Source organism: Oncorhynchus keta, chromosome 19 (genome assembly GCF_023373465.1).
Source record: "Oncorhynchus keta strain PuntledgeMale-10-30-2019 chromosome 19, Oket_V2, whole genome shotgun sequence".
In the NCBI taxonomy this organism is placed as follows: domain Eukaryota; kingdom Metazoa; phylum Chordata; class Actinopteri; order Salmoniformes; family Salmonidae; genus Oncorhynchus; species Oncorhynchus keta.
The window spans coordinates 34,433,697-34,456,082 of record NC_068439.1 but is presented as its reverse complement, the minus strand read 5'-3'; the positions used below and the strand labels follow the sequence as shown (position 1 = coordinate 34,456,082).

Sequence of the window (22,386 nt, the reverse complement as noted above, 5' to 3'; positions counted from 1 at the left end):
GTCCTGCATGGTGTTGGGCTGTAAGCACAACCCCCACCTGTGGACGTCGGGCCCTCATACCACCCTCATGGAGTCTGTTTCTGACCGTTTGAGCAGACACATTTGTGGCCTGCTGGAGGTCATTTTGCAGGGCTCTGGCAGTGCTCCTCCTGCTCCTCCTTGCACAAAGTCGGAGGTAGCGGTCCTGCTGCTGGGTTGTTGCCCTCCTACGGCCTCCTCCACGTCTCCTGATGTACTGGTCTGTCTCCTGGTAGCGCCTCCATGCTCTGGACACTTCGCTGACGGACACAGCAAACCTTCTTGCCACAGCTCGCATTGATGTGTCATCCTGGATGAGCGGCACTACCTGATCCACTTGTGTGGGTTGTAGACTCCGTCTCATGCTACCACTAGAGTGAAAGCACCGCCAGCATTCAAAAGTGACCAAAACATCAGCCAGGAAGCATAGGAACTGAGAAGTGGTCTGTGGTCACCACCTGCAGAACCACTCCTTTATTGGGGGTGTCTTGCTAATTGCCTATAATTTCCACCTGTTGTCTATTCCATTGAACTGTTGTCTATTCCATTAACTATTTTCTGAGGAGAGTTTATGATGGGTATTCTTCTCCTCTCAATACAACCCACCTGAAGAAGATCATTGCACATATATGATCTGACCCCCGCGGTACTGCTTTGGCACTTTAATCTAGTGGCACCAATAGGATTCTAGCTCATAACTACCAAACTATTATCATTATTATAACTTCAGGGCTAATTTTAACCAACCTAATTTGCCAGACGTGATTTAAAATGGCTGGTGACAGAGTGGGAGTATATTACTTGTTATTATCCTTGGCTTGTGTGCTTTGTGGTCACAAAGGTTGTTGTCCAGAGCCCATATTAGTATAGAACATCCACCCCCCCAAGCTACGTCTGAAGATTCAGTCTCGACAAACAAATGTTATTGCCACCATTGGTTGTGAATTTTAACTTTTGAAGAGTTTGTCAACCACTGGTAGGTAGTACAACCATCTTGACACAAGGGTTGGGGACATTTCAGTTTATTTGAAGACACTTTCTGATAGACTCTTGGGTTCAATCAAATGTAAATTTCACTCCCAAGTGGAGCAGCTGTTAAGGCACTGCATCGCAGTGTTTCAAGAGGCATTGTGGCTTGGCAGGGTCATGTTTCGGAGGACACATGGCTCTCGACCGTCGCCTCTCCCGAGTCCGTATGGGAGTTGCAGCGATGGGTCAAGACTGTAGCAATTGGATATTATGAAATTGGGGAGAAAAAAAATTATTTTCAACCAAGAATCTGAAATTGCAATAGTGGGGGTGGTTGTGTGATTCACACACTTTTTATTAGCTACATGAAAAGGAAGGATGGATGGATAAATAGATAGATTTATAATCTATTGAATCTCCAGCCCAAATAATATGTAATAATCCTTACTAGAGATTTCCACGTCAATGACATCAATCTCCCATTGACATTAAGTTCAATTTACAGCACACACACATTTCTCAACTTACAATGCAGCCAGAAATGACTGTAGAGGTTAGATGAGCAAACTCTTGGGATGTGTGATAGAGAAAACAGACACTGGGGAGTTGAAGAGTAATCTTCCCTAAGGGGCTTTTTTGTGGTAACGGGACATGAGTGATTTATGAATATGTGGAAGCAGGTTAAATTACTAAACAGAAAGTAACTGGGTTCTACATGGTTGTTAACGCGATAGTTCACCCAAATTGCATTGTAATTTGCATGAACTATCCCTTTAACAGACAAGGCTGCGGGGAAGAGTCAGAGGTAGTACTTAATAAAGGAACTTGAATGAGCCTCCGGTGTTCATTGAAAAAGGGGAAGTTAGATGAATGAACTAGGGTTACGGAGGACAGACCAGCGATGAAGAGACAATGAGCTGAGAGAATTAAAAACAAGCCACCAACCTTCTCTTGTGTGTCTGCCAGAACCATTCCTTTTGTAGTTTTCTATAAAACAAAATGTGGATGTTGTGCCTCGCTGGGCCGTGCAGAGACTGCTAACACCTTCTGCTTCCCCCGTGACACTGTCTCCTCATCCAGGGAAACCAGGACATCATGCACTTTCTTGTCTTTCATCCCACCCTGCAGGAGGCGAGAGCCGGGCTGCTCTGAGTGCACTCTGTTTCTCTGGCTTTCACCACGCAGCCTCTGGGACTGTGGGCTCATTTAGTTCACTTCAGTAATGGACACAACATATAGGCTGGGCGGGTGGAGAGGAGAGGGGGAGATGGAGGAGTGGGAGCATAAGCAGAGAAGTGAGAGGTGTCCTGACAGAAGTGAAGGGATGGAGAGCAGGAGGTAAGGAGGGAAAGCAAGATTTGATCTAAACTAAACACTCCATTAAGCATCTCCCAACCTTGAAATTAAGTGACAGAAAACACAACCTCACTAAAATGGGTGCAAATCGAATCAAATTGTATTGGTCACATACACATGGTTAGCAGATGTTATTGTGAGTGTAGCGAAATGCTTGTGCTTCTAAATCCGACAATGTAGCAGTATCTAACAGGGAATATCTAACAATTCCACAACAAAACATAATACACACAATCTAGTAATAATAATATATAAGTATATATGGATGAGCAGTAACAGAGCGGCTAAGATGCAATAGATAGTAAAGAATAGATAGTGAAGGATACAGTATACAGTATATACATATGAGATGAGTGATGCGAGAATGTAAACATTCTTAAAGTGGCATTATTTGTCACAACTTCAGCCGATGTCGGTCCCTCTCCTTGTTTGGGCGGTGTTCGGTGGTCGACGTCACTTGTCTTCTAGCCATCACTGATCCATTTTTTCATTTTCCGTTGGTTTTGTGTCGTCTTCCTTCACACCTGGTTCCAATCCCATCAATTACATGTTGTGTATTTAACCCTCTGTTTCCCCTCATGTCCTTGTCGGAGATTGTTTGATTGTATGTTTGTGTATTATGTGTTGGTGCGCGACGGGTTTTATACCCACTTTTTATTATTTTGTCATTTTGGTTTTGGAGTTTTGTGAAGCACTGATTAAACAACTCCGTTTACACCAAGTTCGATTCTCCTGCGCCTGACTTCCCTGCCACCAACCCGCACCCATTACATTATTAAAGTGACTAGTGTACCATTTATTCAAGTGGCCAATGATATCAAGTCTGTAGGTAAGGCAGCCGCCTCTCTGTGCTAGTGATGGCTGTTTAACAATATGATGGCCTTGAGATAGAAGCTGTTTTTCAATCTCTCTGTCCCAGCTTTGATGTACCTGTACTGACCTCGCCTTCCGGATAGAAGTGGGGTGAACAGGCAGTGGCCTTGATTATCTTTTTTGCCTTCCTGTGACATCGGGTGTTGTAGGCGTCCTGTAGGGCAGGTAGTTTGCCCCCGGTGATGCATTGTGCAGAACTCACCTCAGTTGCCATACCAAGGGGTGATACAGCCCGACAGGATGCTCTCAAATGTGCACCTGTAAAAGTTAGTGAGGGTGACAAGTTAGTTAGGATGACAAGTTAGTGAGGGTGACAAGACACAAAAAAGTTAGTGAGGGTGACAAGACACATTTTTTCAGCCTCCTGAGATTGAAGAGGCGCTGTTGCACCTTCTTCACCACACTGTCTATGTGCGTGGCCCATTTCAGTTTGTCGGTGGTGTGTACACCGAGCAACTTAAAACGTTTCACCTTTTTCACTGCTGTCTCGTCGAAGTGGTATGGCGGGGTGCACCCTTCGCTGTTTCCTGAAGTACACCATCATCTCTTTTGTTTTGTTGACATTAAGTGAGAGGTTATTTTCCTGACACCACACTCCTAGGGTCCTCACCTCCTCCCTGTAGGCTGCCTTGTTGTTGTTGGTACTCAAGCCTACCACTGTAGTTGCATCTGCAAACTTAATCATGGCAAGACGACTGGAAACATGACCGAATACAAACAGATGAGTTATTCCCTCCATAAGGCAATCAAACAAGCAAACCATCAGTATAGAGACAAAGTGGAGTCGCAATTCAATGTCTCAAACACGAGACATGTTGCAGGGTCTAAACACTTCTGTCATCATGAAGTGCTTTGAGATACTAGTCAAGGATCATATCACCATATGGATCATATCACCACCATGTAGCTGTTTATGTGATTTGACCTTGGTATGCCTCTTGTATGAGACATGTACTGCGGCAGTACACCTGTAGTCAACCAACCCAGGATCCAGGAGAGATACAGGGTGTGCGGGCTTTTGGTTCAGCCCTGCACTAAAGGCACCAGAATGAACTAATTTGATTCAACTAATTGATTGGAACAGAAGTGTTTGTGGTGGGCTGGAACTAAAAGCTGCACACACACACACTCGCCTGGTTCACCAAATACTTCTCTGATAGAGTTCAGTGTGTCAAATCGGAGGGCCTGTTGTCCGGACCTCTGACAGTCTCTATGGGTGTGCCACAGGGTTCAATTCTCGGGCCAACTCTCTTTTCTGTATACATCAATGATGTTGCTCTTGCTGCTGGTGATTCTCTGATCCACTTCTACGCAGACGACACCATTCTGTATACTTCTGGCCCCACCTTGGACACTGTGTTAACTAAGCTCCAGATGAGCTTCCATGCCATACAACTCTCCTTCTGTGGCCTCCAACTTCTCTTAAACGCAAGTAAAACTAAATGCATGCTTTTCAATCAATCACTGCCCGCACCTGCTCGCCCATCCAGCATCACTACTCTGGACGGCTCTGACTTAGAATATGTGGACAACTACAAATACCCGGGTGTCTGGTTAGACTGTAAACTCTCCTTCCAGACTCACATTAAGCATCTCCAATCCAAAATTAAATCTAGAATTGGCTTCCTATTTCGCAACAAAGCATCCTTCACTCATACTGCCAAACATACCCTCGTAAAACTGACCATCCTACCAATCCTCGACTTAGGTGATGTCATCTATAAAATAGCCTCCAACACTCTACTCAACAAACTGGAAAGCCCCATACACTACCCACGATTGCGACCTGTACGCTCTTGTTGGTTGGCCCTCGCTTCATACTTGTCGCCAAACCCACTGGCTACAGGTTATCTACAAGTCTCTGCTAGATAATGCCCCGCCTTATCTCAGCTCCCTGGTCACCATAGCAGCACCCACTCGTAGCACGCGCTCCAGCAGGTATATCGCACTGGTCACCCCCAAAGCCAATTCCTCCTTTGGTCGTCTTTCCTTCCAGTTCTCTGCTGACCATGATTGGAACGAATTGCAAAAATCTCTGAAGCTGGAGACTCACATCCCCCTCACTAGCTTTAAGCACCAGCTGTCAGAGCAGCTTACAGATCACTGCACCTGTACATAGCCCATCTGTAAACAGCCCATCTATCTACCTACCTCATCCCCATACTGGTATTTATTTATTTTGCTCCTTTGCACCCCAGTATCTCTACCTGCACATTCATCTTCTGCCGATCGACCATTCCAGTGTTTAATTGCTATATTGTAATTACTTCGCCACCATGGCCTATTTATTTCCTTAACTTACCTCATTTGCACTCACTGTATAGACTTTTTGTTTTCTTTTGTTCTATTGTATTATTGACTGTATGTTTTGTTTATTCCATGTGTAACTCTGTGTTGTTGTATGTGTCGAATTGCTACGCTTTATCTTGGCCAGGTCGCAGTTGCAAATGAGAACTTGTTCTCAACTAGCCTACCTGGTTAATAATATCCTCTTGAATTTAGGAGGCACTTGGAAAAATAACATTCCCAAAGTAAACAGGCTGTTTTGTCAGGACAAGATGCTAGAATATGCATATAATTGACAGCTTAGGATAGAAAACACTCTAAAGTTTCATAAACTGTAAAAGTATTGTCTGTGAGTATAACAGAACTGATATTGCAGGCGAAAGCCTGAGAAAAATCCAATCAGGAAGTGACTCTTTAGAAACCGCTGCGTTCCTATGTGTCCCTATTGAGCAGTGAATGAGATATCAACCAGATTCCTTTTTATATGGCTTCCCTAATGTGTCTGGTGTCACAATACATAGTTTGATATATTATCGAATAGATATTTGAATAACACCTTGAGGATTGATTATAAACAACGTTTGCCATGTTTCTGTCGATATTATGCAGCTAATTTGGATTATTTTTCGGCGTTGTCGTGACCGCAATTTCCGGTCAAATTCTCAGCCAAACGTGAAGAACTAACAGAGTTATTTCGGCTGCAAAAATAATATTTTGGGAAAAAAGGAACATTTGCTATCTAACTGGGAGTCTTGTGAGTGAAAACATCCGAAACTCATCAAAGGTAAACAATTTAATTTGATTGGTTTTCTGATTTTCGTTGCCTGCTGCTAGCTAGGCATAATGCTATGCTAGGCTATTGATAAACGTACACAAATGCTTAACAAGTGATGAACAAAAGGCTAAGCTGTGTTTCAATATATTTCACTTGTGATTTCATGAATATGAATATTTTCTAGTAATATTTATGTCCATTGCGTTATGCTAATTAGTATCAGTTGATGATTACGCTCCCGGACCCGGGATGGGTAGTTACAAGAGGTTTTTAAATAAAGGTGAAATAAATAAAAAAATCACAGCCCCCTTGGCTCAGGGTTGGTGACTATAGTGCACAGTGCAGTGTTTGATATCATAATAAAGTGCAGTATGGGTTGTGATAACCTATTTCCCCACAGTTACTTCTCAACAACGTTTTGCTTGCATTCTACCTGTCTTTTTGTGTCTGCATAAAACGGGTAACATAGTCCAAACCTTGTATGCCTTTGCACAGCAGTGTTCTAGAACATTGTACCGTTGGCATTCATACTTGTCAAATTCTTAGCGCGGCCCAAGCAATTTCTCTAACTGTCAACACGTTCAGATGAAAAAAATAACTTGTACATGGGAGCCGCGTTGGTTGTGAAGTTTGGGAAGGTGTGCGTTGGGGCTGTGCGTCCCCCGGGGACAATGGTCTCAGAATCCGCGTATGTGACAATGGGACGCCGGACTATCAAGTCTTAGTGTCTATGGACTATGATTTACGCTTTAAAACCTCTTAAGGATCCGCCCCCTTATTTTCCATTTTCGCCTGAAATCACATAACCAAGTTTGTGGAAATGTGAAAGGTATGTAGGAGAATATACAAAATAGATTTGGTAAAAGTTAAGAACCGGTTGAAAGAGCCCTATTTTATACTGTGTGTATCATGTACTTGAGGATATTGCACAGGCAGCTTTTTCTGGATATGGAATTGCTCTTGGTGGTGTCTCTGGGTGATGCTTGAGTTCTATTCACTGTTTTCTTAATTAAAAGCTGGCGGCACAATGACTTCAAGTCCAAGGACGTTCTTCCTGAAAGATAACCAGGCATGACCTCCATTTTATTCCCCGTCATCAGTCTGTCGCCATTAGGATGGATACAAACCTGTGTTTATGGATACTCATATAACAATTATATAGTTTCAGACATCCCTGGTTAGCGTCCTCTTCATGTGGTCAAGTCCTGTTTAAAAGGATTCCTAGTGGTTTTCGGCTTCCTTTTCCATAAAAAAAATCTAATAAAGTGTGCCAGAGCCTCTTGTCCTGTAATCTTCCCACATGGACTTTTGTAAGAGAACTGATATAAAGTGAAACACAGTGTGCAGCTGTCCTCTTGCCCACCACTCGCCTTTTGTGAGACATTTTCTAGTGGAGAATACTAATGGCTGCATGTCTGTGGAGCTAACCCAGCCGGCATGAATACAAAACAACATTTATTCGACCACAAGAGAGTGCTGTTTTATACTACACTTGTGTCTCTTTGTTGGCTTTGTATTTGGAGACCTTTGCATGGATAGGTTGTCATTTGATATAAAGTAACAGTAATGATGAGAGTAAGGATGAAAAAACAAAGATGAATGACCTGTGCACTGCGATTGACTTGATTGCGAGTCTTCAGCTAACATGATTGCCTTTTAAAATATACTGTTGTGCTTATGTACAGTACCAGTCAAAAGTTTGGACACGCCTACTCATTCAAGTGTTTTTCTTTATTTTTTACTATTTTCTACATTGTAGAATAATAGTGAAGACATCAAACTATGAAATAACATATATGGAATCATGTAGTAACCAAAAAGTGTCAAAATATATTTTTATTTCAGATTCTTTGAAGTAGCCACCCTTTGCCTTGATGACAGCTGTCACGCCCTGACCTTAGTTATCTTTGTAGTTATCTTTATTTGTACTGTTTTCTTTATTATTTTGGTTAGGTCAGGGTGTGACGAGGGTGGTATGTGTGTTTTTGTCTTGTCTAGGGTTTTTGTACATCTATGGGGTTTTGGTATGTCTAGGTACATGTAGGTCTATGGTGGCCTGAATTGGTTCCCAATCAGAAGCAGCTGATTATCGTTGTCTCTGATTGGGGATCCTATTTAGATTGCCATTTCCATTTTGTTTTTGTGGGTTATTGTGTAGGTGCATGTCAGCACTCGGTTTATCATAGCTTCGCGTTCGTTTTGTTGTTTTGTTAGTTTGTTTAACCTCTAGCGACGAGCAATCCCGTATCCGGGAGCATAATCATAGCCTCAAACGCATTACCATAACGCAACGTTTCCTATTCATGAAAATCGCAAATGAAATGAAATAAATATATTCAAACACAAGCTTAGCCTTTTGTTAACAACACTGTCATCTCAGATTTTCAAAATATGCGTTACAGCCAATGCTAGACAAGCATTTGTGTAAGTTTAGCATGGCATAATGCTATGCTAGGCTGTGCTGGCAGCAGGCAACATTTTCACAAAAATAAGAAAAGCAACCAAATTAAATAATTTACCTTTGAAGAACTTCAGATGATTTCACTCAGGAGACTCCCAGTTAGATAGCAAATGTTCCTTTTTTCCCGGCGAAAAACGTCACGTTTGTTCCTCCTGCTTGGCTGAGAAATCGACAGAAAAATACTTAAACTATAACGCATTAGCATAACGCAACTTTTTCTATTCATGAAAATCACAGATGAAATGAAATAAATACATTGAAACACAAGCTTAGCCTTTTGTTAACAACACTGTCATCTCAGATTTTCAAAATATGCTTTTCAACCAAAGCTACACAAGCATTTGTGTAAGAGTATTGATAGCCTAGCATTAAGCCTAGCATTCAGCAGGCAACATTTTCACAAAAACAAGAAAAGCATTCAAATAAAATAATTTACCTTTGAAGAACTTCGGATGTTTTCAATGAGGAGACTCTGTTAGATAGCAAATGTTCATTTTTTCCAAAAAGATTATTTGTGTAGGAGAAATCGCTCCGTTTTGTTCATCACTTTTGGCTCAGAAAAAAAATGAAAATTCATTCACTACAACGCCAAACTTTTTTCAAAATTAACTCCATAATATCGACAGAAACATGGCAAACGTTGTTTAGAATCATCCTCAATGTGTTTTTCACACATCTATTCAATGATAAATCCTTCGTGGCAGTTGGGTTTCTCCTCAGTAGCAAACGGAAAAGTACTGCAGCTGGAGATTACGCAATAATTGCAACGGAGGACACCAAGCGACCACCTGGTAAATGTATTCTCTTAGGGTCAATCTTCCAATGATATGCCTACAAATACGTCACAATGCTGCAGACACCTTGGGGAAAACGTGGAAAAGGTAAGCTGACTCCTAGCTCCTCCACAGCCATATAAGGAGTCATTGCCATGAGCCGTTTTTAAAAAATGCGGCACTTCCTGATTGTATTTTTATCAGTTTTTTTTTCTGTAACATCAGTTCTGTGGCACTCACAGACAATATCTTTGCAGTTTTGGAAACGTCAGTGTTTTCTTTCCAAAGCTGTCAATTATATGCATAGTCAAGCATCTTTTCGTGACAAAATATCTTGTTTAAAACGGGAACGTTTTTCATCCAAAAATTAAAAGAGCGCCCCCTATATCGAAGAAGTTAAGTGCTCTTCGTTAATTAAAGAAGAATGTATTCTTATCACGCTGCGCCTTGGTCTCATCATTACGAAGAACGTGACAACAGCTTTGCACACTCTTAGCATTCTCTCAAACAGCTTCATGGGGAATGCTTTTCCAACAGACTTGAAGGAATTCCCACATATGCTGAGCACTTGTTGGCTGCTTCACTCTGCGGTCCATTAGTACAAAGGACAGATTTCTACCGGGCTAATGTCAATTTTTCGTGTTTCTTGGCCCAAGAAAAAAGTGCACATAAACAGTTGAATGAGTAAGTGTGTCCAAACTTTTGAGCGGTACTATAGGTATATATAAATAAATACATATATATATATATTTATACTGAACAAAAATATAAGCGTAACATGCAACAATTTCAACAATTTTAGTAAGTTACAGTTCATATAAGGAAATCAGTCAAAATTAGGCCCAAATCTATGGATTTCACATGACTGGACAGGGGTGCTGCCATGGGTGAGCCTGGGAGGGCATAGGCCCACCCACTGGGGAGACAGATCCAGCCAATCAGAATGAGTTTTTCACCACGAAAGGGCTTTATTAGACAGAAATACTCCTCAGTTTCATCAGCTGTCCGGGTAGCATAGTTAGCATGTGGTCTGCAGTTGTGAGGCCGGTTGGACATACTGCCAAATTCTCTAAAACGACCTTGGAGGCGGCTTATGGTAGAGAAAGTAACATTAAATTCTCTAGCAACAGTTATGGTGGACATTCCTGCAGTCAGCATGCCATTTGCACGCTCCCTCAAAACTTGAGATATCATTGGCATTGTGTTGTGTGACAAAACTGCACATTTATTTATTTATTTGTACTGTAATCATTGAAATGCAAGAGAAAGGCCATAAAGTATTATTCCAGTCCAGGAGCAATTTAGACTATGGCCACTAGATGGCAGTAGTGTGTGTGCACAAAGTGTTAGACTGATCCAATGAAGCATTGCATATCGGTTCAAAATGTTGTATCAAGACTGCCCAAATGTGCCTGATAGTTTTTTAAATACATTTTCAAGTTCATAATTGTGCACTCTCCTCAAACAATAGCATTGTATTATTTCACTGTAATAGCTACTGTAAATTGCACAGTGCAGTTAGATTAACAAGAATTTAAGCTTTCTGCCCATATCAGATATGTCTATGTCCTGCGATTTTGTTTTGTTACTTACAGTCTCACGCTAATCACATTAGCCTATGTTAGCTGAACCTGTCCCGTGGCGGGGACACCGATCCTGTGGAGGAGGTAGACTCAGCGATGCAAGATGTATACACAATATCGGGCTGATTTCCTCAACAATGTTGAAGTGTGAGGCTAAACTTATCCGCTGTTTTGGTTCTGTAGCTACTACGTTGTAGCAGCATGAAGCGCACCTGTACACATGTGTAGATCATATGTGTGACTGTGTAAGAGCAACGTCTTGCATCGTTCTCAGCTCAACTTCTGTGGTGCTGCTCATGCCAATGTCGTAGCGCTGAGTCTACCTTTAAATATTATGGAATAATATGTATTTACACTGTAGTTAAAATGTCTCTGCCTACGTAATTACAAGACTGTAGCAATTGGATATTACGAAATTGGGGACAAAAATTATTTTCAACCAAGAATCTGAAATTGCAATAGTGGGGGTGGTTGTGTGATTCACACACGTTTTATTAGCTACATGAAAAGGAAGGATGGATGGATAAATAGATAAATCCATTAGGATTTATAATCTACTGAATCTCCAGCCCAAATAATATGTAATAATCCTTACTAGAGATTTCCACGTCAATGACATCAATCTCCCATTGACATTAAGTTCAAGTTACAGCACACACACATTTCTCAACTTACAATGCAGCCATAAATGACTGTAGAGGTTAGATGAGCAAACTCTTGGGATGTGTGATAGAGAAAACAGACACTGGGGAGTTGAAGAGTAATCTTCCCTAAGGGGCTTTTTTGTGGTAACGGGACACGAGTGATTTATGAATATGTGGAAGCAGGTTAAATTACTAAACAGAAAGTAACTGGGTTCTACATGGTTGTTAACGCGATAGTTCACCCAAATTGCATTGTAATTTGCATGAACTATCCCTTTAACAGACAAGGCTGCGGGGAAGAGTCAGAGGTAGTACTTAATAAAGGAACTTGAATGAGCCTCCGGTGTTCATTGAAAAAGGGGAAGTTAGATGAATGAACTAGGGTTACGGAGGACAGACCAGCGATGAAGAGACAATGAGCTGAGAGAATTAAAAACAAGCCACCAACCTTCTCTTGTGTGTCTGCCAGAACCATTCCTTTTGTAGTTTTCTATAAAACAAAATGCGGATGTTGTGCCTCGCTGGGCCGTGCAGAGACTGCTAACATCTTCTGCTTCCCCGTGACACTGTCTCCTCATCCAGGGAAACCAGGACATCATGCACTTTCTTGTCTTTCATCCCACCCTGCAGGAGGCGAGAGCCGGGCTGCTCTGAGTGCACTCTGTTTCTCTGGCTTTCACCACGCAGCCTCTGGGACTGTGGGCTCATTTAGTTCACTTCAGTAATGGACACAACATATAGGCTGGGCGGGTGGAGAGGAGAGGGGGAGATGGAGGAGTGGGAGCATAAGCAGAGAAGTGAGAGGTGTCCTGACAGAAGTGAAGGGATGGAGAGCAGGAGGTAAGGAGGGAAAGCAAGATTTGATCTAAACTAAACACTCCATTAAGCATCTCCCAACCTTGAAATTAAGTGACAGAAAACACAACCTCACTAAAATGGGTGCAAATCGAATCAAATTGTATTGGTCACATACACATGGTTAGCAGATGTTATTGTGAGTGTAGCGAAATGCTTGTGCTTCTAAATCCGACAATGTAGCAGTATCTAACAGGGAATATCTAACAATTCCACAACAAAACATAATACACACAATCTAGTAATAATAATATATAAGTATATATGGATGAGCAGTAACAGAGCGGCTAAGATGCAATAGATAGTAAAGAATAGATAGTGAAGGATACAGTATACAGTATATACATATGAGATGAGTGATGCGAGAATGTAAACATTCTTAAAGTGGCATTATTTGTCACAACTTCAGCCGATGTCGGTCCCTCTCCTTGTTTGGGCGGTGTTCGGTGGTCGACGTCACTTGTCTTCTAGCCATCACTGATCAATTTTTTCATTTTCCATTGGTTTTGTCTCGTCTTCCTTCACACCTGGTTCCATTCCCATCAATTCCATGTTGTGTATTTAACCCTCTGTTTCCCCTCATGTCCTTGTCGGAGATTGTTTGATTGTATGTTTGTGTATTATGTGTTGGTGCGCGACGGGTTTTATACCCACTTTTTATTATTTTGTCATTTTGGTTTTGGAGTTTTGTGAAGCACTGATCAAACAACTCCGTTGACACCAAGTTCGATTCTCCTGCGCCTGACTTCCCTGCCACCAACCCGCACCCATTACATTATTAAAGTGACTAGTGTACCATTTATTCAAGTGGCCAATGATATCAAGTCTGTAGGTAAGGCAGCCGCCTCTCTGTGCTAGTGATGGCTGTTTAACAATATGATGGCCTTGAGATAGAAGCTGTTTTTCAATCTCTCTGTCCCAGCTTTGATGTACCTGTACTGACCTCGCCTTCCGGATAGAAGTGGGGTGAACAGGCAGTGGCCTTGATTATCTTTTTTGCCTTCCTGTGACATCGGGTGTTGTAGGCGTCCTGTAGGGCAGGTAGTTTGCCCCCGGTGATGCATTGTGCAGAACTCACCTCAGTTGCCATACCAAGGGGTGATACAGCCCGACAGGATGCTCTCAAATGTGCACCTGTAAAAGTTAGTTAGGATGACAAGTTAGTGAGGGTGACAAGACACACAAAAGTTAGTGAGGGTGACAAGACACATTTTTTTCAGCCTCCTGAGATTGAAGAGGCGCTGTTGCGCCTTCTTCACCACACTGTCTATGTGCGTGGCCCATTTCAGTTTGTCGGTGGTGTGTACACCGAGCAACTTAAAACGTTTCACCTTTTTCACTGCTGTCTCGTCGAAGTGGTATGGCGGGGTGCACCCTTCGCTGTTTCCTGAAGTACACCATCATCTCTTTTGTTTTGCTGACATTAAGTGAGAGGTTATTTTCCTGACACCACACTCCTAGGGTCCTCACCTCCTCCCTGTAGGCTGCCTTGTTGTTGTTGGTACTCAAGCCTACCACTGTAGTTGCATCTGCAAACTTAATCATGGCAAGACGACTGGAAACATGACCGAATACAAACAGATGAGTTATTCCCTCCATAAGGCAATCAAACAAGCAAACCATCAGTATAGAGACAAAGTGGAGTCGCAATTCAATGTCTCAAACACGAGACATGTTGCAGGGTCTAAACACTTCTGTCATCATGAAGTGCTTTGAGATACTAGTCAAGGATCATATCACCATATGGATCATATCACCACCATGTAGCTGTTTATGTGATTTGACCTTGGTATGCCTCTTGTATGAGACATGTACTGCGGCAGTACACCTGTAGTCAACCAACCCAGGATCCAGGAGAGATACAGGGTGTGCGGGCTTTTGGTTCAGCCCTGCACTAAAGGCACCAGAATGAACTAATTTGATTCAACTAATTGATTGGAACAGAAGTGTTTGTGGTGGGCTGGAACTAAAAGCTGCACACACACACACTCGCCTGGTTCACCAAATACTTCTCTGATAGAGTTCAGTGTGTCAAATCGGAGGGCCTGTTGTCCGGACCTCTGACAGTCTCTATGGGTGTGCCACAGGGTTCAATTCTCGGGCCAACTCTCTTTTCTGTATACATCAATGATGTTGCTCTTGCTGCTGGTGATTCTCTGATCCACTTCTACGCAGACGACACCATTCTGTATACTTCTGGCCCCACCTTGGACACTGTGTTAACTAAGCTCCAGATGAGCTTCCATGCCATACAACTCTCCTTCTGTGGCCTCCAACTTCTCTTAAACGCAAGTAAAACTAAATGCATGCTTTTCAATCAATCACTGCCCGCACCTGCTCGCCCATCCAGCATCACTACTCTGGACGGCTCTGACTTAGAATATGTGGACAACTACAAATACCCGGGTGTCTGGTTAGACTGTAAACTCTCCTTCCAGACTCACATTAAGCATCTCCAATCCAAAATTAAATCTAGAATTGGCTTCCTATTTCGCAACAAAGCATCCTTCACTCATACTGCCAAACATACCCTCGTAAAACTGACCATCCTACCAATCCTCGACTTAGGTGATGTCATCTATAAAATAGCCTCCAACACTCTACTCAACAAACTGGAAAGCCCCATACACTACCCACGATTGCGACCTGTACGCTCTTGTTGGTTGGCCCTCGCTTCATACTTGTCGCCAAACCCACTGGCTACAGGTTATCTACAAGTCTCTGCTAGATAATGCCCCGCCTTATCTCAGCTCCCTGGTCACCATAGCAGCACCCACTCGTAGCACGCGCTCCAGCAGGTATATCGCACTGGTCACCCCCAAAGCCAATTCCTCCTTTGGTCGTCTTTCCTTCCAGTTCTCTGCTGACCATGATTGGAACGAATTGCAAAAATCTCTGAAGCTGGAGACTCACATCCCCCTCACTAGCTTTAAGCACCAGCTGTCAGAGCAGCTTACAGATCACTGCACCTGTACATAGCCCATCTGTAAACAGCCCATCTATCTACCTACCTCATCCCCATACTGGTATTTATTTATTTTGCTCCTTTGCACCCCAGTATCTCTACCTGCACATTCATCTTCTGCCGATCGACCATTCCAGTGTTTAATTGCTATATTGTAATTACTTCGCCACCATGGCCTATTTATTTCCTTAACTTACCTCATTTGCACTCACTGTATAGACTTTTTGTTTTCTTTTGTTCTATTGTATTATTGACTGTATGTTTTGTTTATTCCATGTGTAACTCTGTGTTGTTGTATGTGTCGAATTGCTACGCTTTATCTTGGCCAGGTCGCAGTTGCAAATGAGAACTTGTTCTCAACTAGCCTACCTGGTTAATAATATCCTCTTGAATTTAGGAGGCACTTGGAAAAATAACGTTCCCAAAGTAAACAGGCTGTTTTGTCAGGACAAGATGCTAGAATATGCATATAATTGACAGCTTAGGATAGAAAACACTCTAAAGTTTCATAAACTGTAAAAGTATTGTCTGTGAGTATAACAGAACTGATATTGCAGGCGAAAGCCTGAGAAAAATCCAATCAGGAAGTGACTCTTTAGAAACCGCTGCGTTCCTATGTGTCCCTATTGAGCAGTGAATGAGATATCAACCAGATTCCTTTTTATATGGCTTCCCTAATGTGTCTGGTGTCACAATACATAGTTTGATATATTATCGAATAGATATTTGAATAACACCTTGAGGATTGATTATAAACAACGTTTGCCATGTTTCTGTCGATATTATGCAGCTAATTTGGATTATTTTTCGGCGTTGTCGTGACCGCAATTTCGGTCAAATTCTCAGCCAAACGTGAAGAACTAACAGAGTTATTTCGGCTGCAAAAATAATATTTTGGGAAAAAAGGAACATTTGCTATCTAACTGGGAGTCTTGTGAGTGAAAACATCCGAAACTCATCAAAGGTAAACAATTTAATTTGATTGGTTTTCTGATTTTCGTTGCCTGCTGCTAGCTAGGCATAATGCTATGCTAGGCTATTGATAAACGTACACAAATGCTTAACAAGTGATGAACAAAAGGCTAAGCTGTGTTTCAATATATTTCACTTGTGATTTCATGAATATGAATATTTTCTAGTAATATTTATGTCCATTGCGTTATGCTAATTAGTATCAGTTGATGATTACGCTCCCGGACCCGGGATGGGTAGTTACAAGAGGTTTTTAAATAAAGGTGAAATAAATAAAAAAAATCACAGCCCCCTTGGCTCAGGGTTGGTGACTATAGTGCACAGTGCAGTGTTTGATATCATAATAAAGTGCAGTATGGGTTGTGATAACCTATTTCCCCACAGTTACTTCTCAACAACGTTTTGCTTGCATTCTACCTGTCTTTTTGTGTCTGCATAAAACGGGTAACATAGTCCAAACCTTGTATGCCTTTGCACAGCAGTGTTCTAGAACATTGTACCGTTGGCATTCATACTTGTCAAATTCTTAGCGCGGCCCAAGCAATATTCTCTAACTGTCAACACGTTCAGATGAAAAAATAACTTGTACATGGGAGCCGCGTTGGTTGTGAAGTTTGGGAAGGTGTGCGTTGGGGCTGTGCGTCCCCGGGGACAATGGTCTCAGAATCCGCGTATGTGACAATGGGACGCCGGACTATCAAGTCTTAGTGTCTATGGACTATGATTTACGCTTTAAAACCTCTTAAGGATCCGCCCCCTTATTTTCCATTTTCGCCTGAAATCACATAACCAAGTTTGTGGAAATGTGAAAGGTATGTAGGAGAATATACAAAATAGATTTGGTAAAAGTTAAGAACCGGTTGAAAGAGCCCTATTTTATACTGTGTGTATCATGTACTTGAGGATATTGCACAGGCAGCTTTTTCTGGATATGGAATTGCTCTTGGTGGTGTCTCTGGGTGATGCTTGAGTTCTATTCACTGTTTTCTTAATTAAAAGCTGGCGGCACAATGACTTCAAGTCCAAGGACGTTCTTCCTGAAAGATAACCAGGCATGACCTCCATTTTATTCCCCGTCATCAGTCTGTCGCCATTAGGATGGATACAAACCTGTGTTTATGGATACTCATATAACAATTATATAGTTTCAGACATCCCTGGTTAGCGTCCTCTTCATGTGGTCAAGTCCTGTTTAAAAGGATTCCTAGTGGTTTTCGGCTTCCTTTTCCATAAAAAAAATCTAATAAAGTGTGCCAGAGCCTCTTGTCCTGTAATCTTCCCACATGGACTTTTGTAAGAGAACTGATATAAAGTGAAACACAGTGTGCAGCTGTCCTCTTGCCCACCACTCGCCTTTTGTGAGACATTTTCTAGTGGAGAATACTAATGGCTGCATGTCTGTGGAGCTAACCCAGCCGGCATGAATACAAAACAACATTTATTCGACCACAAGAGAGTGCTGTTTTATACTACACTTGTGTCTCTTTGTTGGCTTTGTATTTGGAGACCTTTGCATGGATAGGTTGTCATTTGATATAAAGTAACAGTAATGATGAGAGTAAGGATGAAAAAACAAAGATGAATGACCTGTGCACTGCGATTGACTTGATTGCGAGTCTTCAGCTAACATGATTGCCTTTTAAAATATACTGTTGTGCTTATGTACAGTACCAGTCAAAAGTTTGGACACGCCTACTCATTCAAGTGTTTTTCTTTATTTTTTACTATTTTCTACATTGTAGAATAATAGTGAAGACATCAAACTATGAAATAACATATATGGAATCATGTAGTAACCAAAAAGTGTCAAAATATATTTTTATTTCAGATTCTTTGAAGTAGCCACCCTTTGCCTTGATGACAGCTGTCACGCCCTGACCTTAGTTATCTTTGTAGTTATCTTTATTTGTACTGTTTTCTTTATTATTTTGGTTAGGTCAGGGTGTGACGAGGGTGGTATGTGTGTTTTTGTCTTGTCTAGGGTTTTTGTACATCTATGGGGTTTTGGTATGTCTAGGTACATGTAGGTCTATGGTGGCCTGAATTGGTTCCCAATCAGAAGCAGCTGATTATCGTTGTCTCTGATTGGGGATCCTATTTAGATTGCCATTTCCATTTTGTTTTTGTGGGTTATTGTGTAGGTGCATGTCAGCACTCGGTTTATCATAGCTTCGCGTTCGTTTTGTTGTTTTGTTAGTTTGTTTAACCTCTAGCGACGAGCAATCCCGTATCCGGGAGCGTAATCATAGCCTCAAACGCATTACCATAACGCAACGTTTCCTATTCATGAAAATCGCAAATGAAATGAAATAAATATATTCAAACACAAGCTTAGCCTTTTGTTAACAACACTGTCATCTCAGATTTTCAAAATATGCGTTACAGCCAATGCTAGACAAGCATTTGTGTAAGTTTAGCATGGCATAATGCTATGCTAGGCTGTGCTGGCAGCAGGCAACATTTTCACAAAAATAAGAAAAGCAACCAAATTAAATAATTTACCTTTGAAGAACTTCAGATGATTTCACTCAGGAGACTCCCAGTTAGATAGCAAATGTTCCTTTTTTCCCGGCGAAAAACGTCACGTTTGTTCCTCCTGCTTGGCTGAGAAATCGACAGAAAAATACTTAAACTATAACGCATTAGCATAACGCAACTTTTTCTATTCATGAAAATCACAGATGAAATGAAATAAATACATTGAAACACAAGCTTAGCCTTTTGTTAACAACACTGTCATCTCAGATTTTCAAAATATGCTTTTCAACCAAAGCTACACAAGCATTTGTGTAAGAGTATTGATAGCCTAGCATTAAGCCTAGCATTCAGCAGGCAACATTTTCACAAAAACAAGAAAAGCATTCAAATAAAATAATTTACCTTTGAAGAACTTCGGATGTTTTCAATGAGGAGACTCTGTTAGATAGCAAATGTTCATTTTTTCCAAAAAGATTATTTGTGTAGGAGAAATCGCTCCGTTTTGTTCATCACTTTTGGCTCAGAAAAAAAATGAAAATTCATTCACTACAACGCCAAACTTTTTTCAAAATTAACTCCATAATATCGACAGAAACATGGCAAACGTTGTTTAGAATCATCCTCAATGTGTTTTTCACACATCTATTCAATGATAAATCCTTCGTGGCAGTTGGGTTTCTCCTCAGTAGCAAACGGAAAAGTACTGCAGCTGGAGATTACGCAATAATTGCAACGGAGGACACCAAGCGACCACCTGGTAAATGTATTCTCTTAGGGTCAATCTTCCAATGATATGCCTACAAATACGTCACAATGCTGCAGACACCTTGGGGAAAACGTGGAAAAGGTAAGCTGACTCCTAGCTCCTCCACAGCCATATAAGGAGTCATTGCCATGAGCCGTTTTTAAAAAATGCGGCACTTCCTGATTGTATTTTTATCAGTTTTTTTTCTGTAACATCAGTTCTGTGGCACTCACAGACAATATCTTTGCAGTTTTGGAAACGTCAGTGTTTTCTTTCCAAAGCTGTCAATTATATGCATAGTCAAGCATCTTTTCGTGACAAAATATCTTGTTTAAAACGGGAACGTTTTTCATCCAAAAATTAAAAGAGCGCCCCCTATATCGAAGAAGTTAAGTGCTCTTCGTTAATTAAAGAAGAATGTATTCTTATCACGCTGCGCCTTGGTCTCATCATTACGAAGAACGTGACAACAGCTTTGCACACTCTTAGCATTCTCTCAAACAGCTTCATGGGGAATGCTTTTCCAACAGACTTGAAGGAATTCCCACATATGCTGAGCACTTGTTGGCTGCTTCACTCTGCGGTCCATTAGTACAAAGGACAGATTTCTACCGGGCTAATGTCAATTTTTCGTGTTTCTTGGCCCAAGAAAAAAGTGCACATAAACAGTTGAATGAGTAAGTGTGTCCAAACTTTTGAGCGGTACTATAGGTATATATAAATAAATACATATATATATATATTTATACTGAACAAAAATATAAGCGTAACATGCAACAATTTCAACAATTTTAGTAAGTTACAGTTCATATAAGGAAATCAGTCAAAATTAGGCCCAAATCTATGGATTTCACATGACTGGACAGGGTGCTGCCATGGGTGAGCCTGGGAGGGCATAGGCCCACCCACTGGGGAGACAGATCCAGCCAATCAGAATGAGTTTTTCACCACGAAAGGGCTTTATTAGACAGAAATACTCCTCAGTTTCATCAGCTGTCCGGGTAGCATAGTTAGCATGTGGTCTGCAGTTGTGAGGCCGGTTGGACATACTGCCAAATTCTCTAAAACGACCTTGGAGGCGGCTTATGGTAGAGAAAGTAACATTAAATTCTCTAGCAACAGTTATGGTGGACATTCCTGCAGTCAGCATGCCATTTGCACGCTCCCTCAAAACTTGAGATATCATTGGCATTGTGTTGTGTGACAAAACTGCACATTTATTTATTTATTTGTACTGTAATCATTGAAATGCAAGAGAAAGGCCATAAAGTATTATTCCAGTCCAGGAGCAATTTAGACTATGGCCACTAGATGGCAGTAGTGTGTGTGCACAAAGTGTTAGACTGATCCAATGAAGCATTGCATATCGGTTCAAAATGTTGTATCAAGACTGCCCAAATGTGCCTGATAGTTTTTTAAATACATTTTCAAGTTCATAATTGTGCACTCTCCTCAAACAATAGCATTGTATTATTTCACTGTAATAGCTACTGTAAATTGCACAGTGCAGTTAGATTAACAAGAATTTAAGCTTTCTGCCCATATCAGATATGTCTATGTCCTGCGATTTTGTTTTGTTACTTACAGTCTCACGCTAATCACATTAGCCTATGTTAGCTGAACCTGTCCCGTGGCGGGGACACCGATCCTGTGGAGGAGGTAGACTCAGCGATGCAAGATGTATACACAATATCGGGCTGATTTCCTCAACAATGTTGAAGTGTGAGGCTAAACTTATCCGCTGTTTTGGTTCTGTAGCTACTACGTTGTAGCAGCATGAAGCGCACCTGTACACATGTGTAGATCATATGTGTGACTGTGTAAGAGCAACGTCTTGCATCGTTCTCAGCTCAACTTCTGTGGTGCTGCTCATGCCAATGTCGTAGCGCTGAGTCTACCTTTAAATATTATGGAATAATATGTATTTACACTGTAGTTAAACTGTCTCTGCCTACGTAATTACTTTGTAAAGACACATTTTTAGGCAAATGCTTTGAAGTGGTCCCGAAATGCTCACATTCAAAGGGTCATATAAGGACATGACTTTCAATTTCACTTATCTCATCAGAGAGTGAATATCCCACAAATCGTAGTATTAGTAGTAGTAGTTTATTACATTTTACATGTAGGCCATACTTGGCAGCTAAAACCTGAATTGCAGTACACAGCATATACAAGTAACACATCTCAAAGCACTTGAAAAGCAAAACAAGCATCAATTAAAAGTATGAATGACATGAGTATATAGGTTCTAAGTACTTCAAGCCTCTAAGAGATGAAGCGACAACTGCTTATACATTTCTAGCAACAACCCGCATCAGAGTAGCACAGTAACACAGACAGCTCAGAGTAAACTATGTGTTGTCTCCTGCATTTACATATTCCTTACCATGACTTGTATCATGATGGAAGCTGATCTTGGATATCCAGAGAAGTGTACTGGTATAACATATGTGCTGGGTCTTCCTTGGTCAGTTGAATGAACGTGGCTCTGTTTTGAGGGTGTCTGGGGCTCATTTAGTAGGTTTAGTAGTAAGCTTTGTGAAACTGTGGGAGGTGGATTGGTGCAAATGGTGCTTGACTATTAGAATTTCAGTCACATAGAATGACTAAAAAAGCCTGAATCAAGCCAG

General features: G+C 41.4%; 1 protein-coding gene across 1 annotated transcript in view; it reads left to right on the top strand.

Moving 5' to 3' along the window:
* LOC118398098 (brevican core protein-like) overlaps positions 1-22,386 on the top strand; it is a 45,916-nt gene that overhangs the window by 3,834 nt on the left and 19,696 nt on the right. Inside the window, exon 2 of the mRNA XM_052468936.1 lies at positions 2,116-2,325. Coding sequence (XP_052324896.1) covers positions 2,210-2,325 — 116 coding nt within the window. The 5' untranslated portion in view covers positions 2,116-2,209. The remainder of the gene's footprint in view (positions 1-2,115; positions 2,326-22,386) is intronic.